Raw genomic sequence first — 3,244 nt, 5'->3', positions numbered from 1 at the left:
CTGCCGTCCTCAGCAACTGCCTCTCAGGGTCCCCAAACTCAGGGACTGGGATGCCCCCTGGAGTCGCTAGGAGCCTCCAAGGCGACGGACCTCAGCACCCCTGCCCTGTCCCACCTCAGCACTCACTGAAGCACGCCTCCCTCTCCAGGGGAAGGCACCCACCCGTGGCTTCAATCCCCGTTTGCTGTTTAAAGTTCAGTGAAGTGTTTTTGTGGTAAAACGCGAAGCCAGCCTGTCACTGCGGCGCCCGGAGCATCTGCAAGAAACGCCAGATGCCCAGAATGGAGAATGGGGACTCGGCCCCGGCCGCCGGACCGGCCCCTGCCCCGCGCCCCTGCAGAGGGGTCGCCCAGCACCCAAAGCTGAGGTTCCCCCGTGCCTCCCAACCTCGGCCAGACGCCACGGTCAAGACCATCAAATAATTTACTGCAACTCAGCCTGTGCCCAGCGGGCCAGGACGGGGCTGGGAGGAGAGTAACAGCCGGGGTGCCGGTGGCCTCAGTTCACGACAGTCTGTGCAAAGCGTCCCGGGAGGTCTGCGGTCACTGTGTCCAGGGAGCCTGGGCTGGCCGGGCTCCGGTGGCGCTTCCTTCCTTCCTTCCATCCTTCCTTCCTTCCTTCCCCTCCTCCTTCCTCCGTCCGCGCCTCCTCCCAGCATCCGGCACCCCCGCGCCCCGTGCCTGTGCTCATGGGGCGCAGAGGGCCAGTGAGGACGTCACGGTGGACACGGAAGGGACGTCAGGAGAGCAGGCACTTGCAGCTCATGCAGCCCGGGCCGCCCTCATCGGGCGGGCTCAGCTTCCGCACCTTGTGTTGCCGGATCTCTCGGACCAGCGTGTAGAAGGCATCCTCCACGCCCTAGGAGGAAGGGGCCGGCTCAGAGGCGGACTCCGCAGGGGAGGAGACCCAGGGACCCCTGCCTCGAGCTCATGCAGACTTGCAGCCCCTTGCCCACCTCCTCCCCACCCCTACCCCTACCCTGATAGACAGGAAGCCCCAGGGCTGCCCCCGCTGGGCAGACTGATCCCCAGAAGCTCCCCCCACAGGGCGGCCCCGAGGTCTGGCTCCAAGCTTGAACACCCTGTGTCCCACTGCTGTCTGACCTGCCACCCTCATGCCCGACAGCGCACTAAGGGGTCAGGGCCAACAAGGGCCCATGGGGCTCTCTGGGGGCAGAGGGGCCAGGGACCCAGGGTCACCGCTCCGGCCTGGCTCAGGGCAGCTCTCTCCCGGGACCTCCACCTTCCCCTGGAGCTGTGTCAGCCCAGACCCTGGGCCCTGGCCGCCCTCGCTGCCCTGCCATCCGGGGAGACTTACAGCGCTAGGGGCCGCTGGGTCACGGGGGTCCCGGAGCTGGAGCCAGAGCCAGAGCGGCTGCCCTGTGTCGGGGGAGAGGGGGCAATAAAGCACTGCTCCCTGGCAGGGTTGGGGCGGGGTGGGGGGTCCCTGGCTGGCGGTGGGGTGGAGAGCCGGCTCACCTGGCGAGTCTTGGCTGACGTCTCAATGTACGGGATGCCATAGCTGCGGGCGAGGTCCTGCGCCTGCCGAGACTCCACAGTACGTGCAGCCAGGTCGCACTTGTTCCCCACCAGCACCATGGGCACGTCATCAGAGTCCTTCACCCGCTTGATCTGCTCCCTGCAAAGAAGAAGGTGTGGCCCAGTCGTGGGCTGCAGGCACAGCTGCATCCAGACCCTTGAGAGTGAAGGAGAGAGACAGATGGAGTGAGAGAGAAAGGGAGGCCCCTGGGGGCCAGCAAGCAGCTCACCTGTACTGGTGGATGTCTTCGAAGGACTTGGTGTTGTTTATGGCAAACACGCAGAGGAAGCCTTCTCCAGTGCGCATGTACTGGTCCCGCATGGCGCTATACTCCTCCTGGCCCGCCGTGTCCAAAATGTCCAGCAGGCACGTCTCACCGTCAATAACCACTTGCTTCCGATATGAGTCCTGCAGAGGACAGTGCTTAGGGACCACCCCCATCTCTCGGTTGAGACAAGCAAACCGGCAGCCCCTCCCTGGCCCCACCCATGCCCCGCCCCGAGGTCCTGGAGAGCAGACGACTGAAGTCGCGCCCACATCGGGCGCCCACACCGCGATGGGAGGGCTGGGAATAGGGGAAGCATGGCTCACCTCAATGGTGGGGTCATACTCGTCCACGAAGTGGTTCTGGATGAGCTGGATGGTCAGGGCACTCTTCCCCACACCTCCAGCGCCCACCACCACGAGCTTATATTCCGTCATCGCTCCTCAGGGGATCGCGGCACACGTCAATGCGTCAATGCGGTGGTCTCCTGAGCCACCTGCCGAGGAAGCGAGCCACACTCAGCCACAGCGGCCCCGCAGGGCAGGCCTGTTGGGCTCCCTGGGCTGGCCAGCCCCACCCTCCGGCCCCAGACAACCAGGTAACACGGGTGGCAGCCAGATGGAGGCCTAGCCGCCCACCTGTGGCACCTCCAGCCCAGGGGTGGGAGAGGGGCCCCGCCTCCAGCTGCAGCTAATAGCTGTGACAGAGGCAGGGAGGTGGCCCCCCAAAGGCAGGGCTGACAGCTGAGAGCATCTCCCAACCACGCACCCGAATTAGAAGTTGCTGGGTAGGCAGAAAGCCCGGACCGGAGGCCCTGCAGGCTGAGCTTCCCAGTTCCCCTCCCTGCGAAAACAGGTCTTGCCACCGTGGAGCGCCCAGCAGCGTGCCCAGGCAGGCCAGTGCCAGCCTACAACCCGCTCGGGGCCCCACGGAGCGTGTTGGTGCATTTGACAAGTATTTACTGAGTGCCTACTGTATGCCAGGGGCTGTTCCAGGCACACGGTGACAGGCAGACAGAGAAGAACCCCCTGCCCCCCGGGGGCTCTGCCCACACCGCAAGGAGACCCACACCGTTAAAATAACGGGAAACTCCCGGTACCCTGTTGCTGTAGGAACTTTGAAGAAGGCAGATGTGGGCAGCCCGGCGGGAGTAGGGGGGTGGGGAGGGTTCCCGATAAGCAGCTGACTGAGAGGAACAGACCCAAACGAGGTGTGCGGCAGACGCACAGGTGACAAAAGAATGAAGGCCAGGGCTTAGGCCTCCGGCTGGGGTGCCCCAGTGTGGGAGGTTTCACGAGCGGACGCCCCTGCACGGACAGTGAGCAGTGATTTCCTACACCCCGGCTCGCCGGCTGCGCGTGATGGCCGCCTGGTGCCCGAGCACTCGGGGGGCAGCCTCGCAGCTAGAGGGCGGGCGACCCCGCGGACGGCCGCGGCCTC

At 65.3% G+C, this 3,244-nt stretch overlaps 1 protein-coding gene across 2 annotated transcripts; it reads right to left on the bottom strand.

The window, feature by feature from the left end:
* Nucleotides 1-405: 405 nt before the first annotated feature.
* On the bottom strand, nucleotides 406-2,591 carry HRAS (HRas proto-oncogene, GTPase). 2 transcript variants are annotated; one of them, XM_077773365.1, is made up of 6 exons: nucleotides 2,573-2,591; nucleotides 2,131-2,300; nucleotides 1,769-1,947; nucleotides 1,479-1,638; nucleotides 1,318-1,379; nucleotides 406-858 (listed from the first exon to the last, which is right to left on the bottom strand). In XM_077773365.1, the coding sequence occupies exons 2-6, from the start codon at nucleotides 2,239-2,241 to the stop codon at nucleotides 795-797; spliced, it is 576 nt and encodes a 191-aa protein (XP_077629491.1). In that variant the 5' UTR covers nucleotides 2,242-2,300; nucleotides 2,573-2,591; the 3' UTR covers nucleotides 406-794. The 2 variants fall into 2 exon arrangements, with proteins under 2 accessions (XP_077629491.1, XP_077629492.1); XM_077773366.1 differs by lacking the exon at nucleotides 1,318-1,379.
* Between the last annotated feature and the right edge of the window lie 653 nt (nucleotides 2,592-3,244).

Source organism: Crocuta crocuta, unplaced genomic scaffold (genome assembly GCF_008692635.1).
Source record: "Crocuta crocuta isolate KB4526 unplaced genomic scaffold, BGI_CrCroc_1.0 scaffold1161, whole genome shotgun sequence".
Lineage (NCBI taxonomy): Eukaryota > Metazoa > Chordata > Mammalia > Carnivora > Hyaenidae > Crocuta > Crocuta crocuta.
The sequence above is the reverse complement of the archived record's forward strand: the minus strand, read 5'-3'. Positions and strand labels throughout refer to the sequence as shown.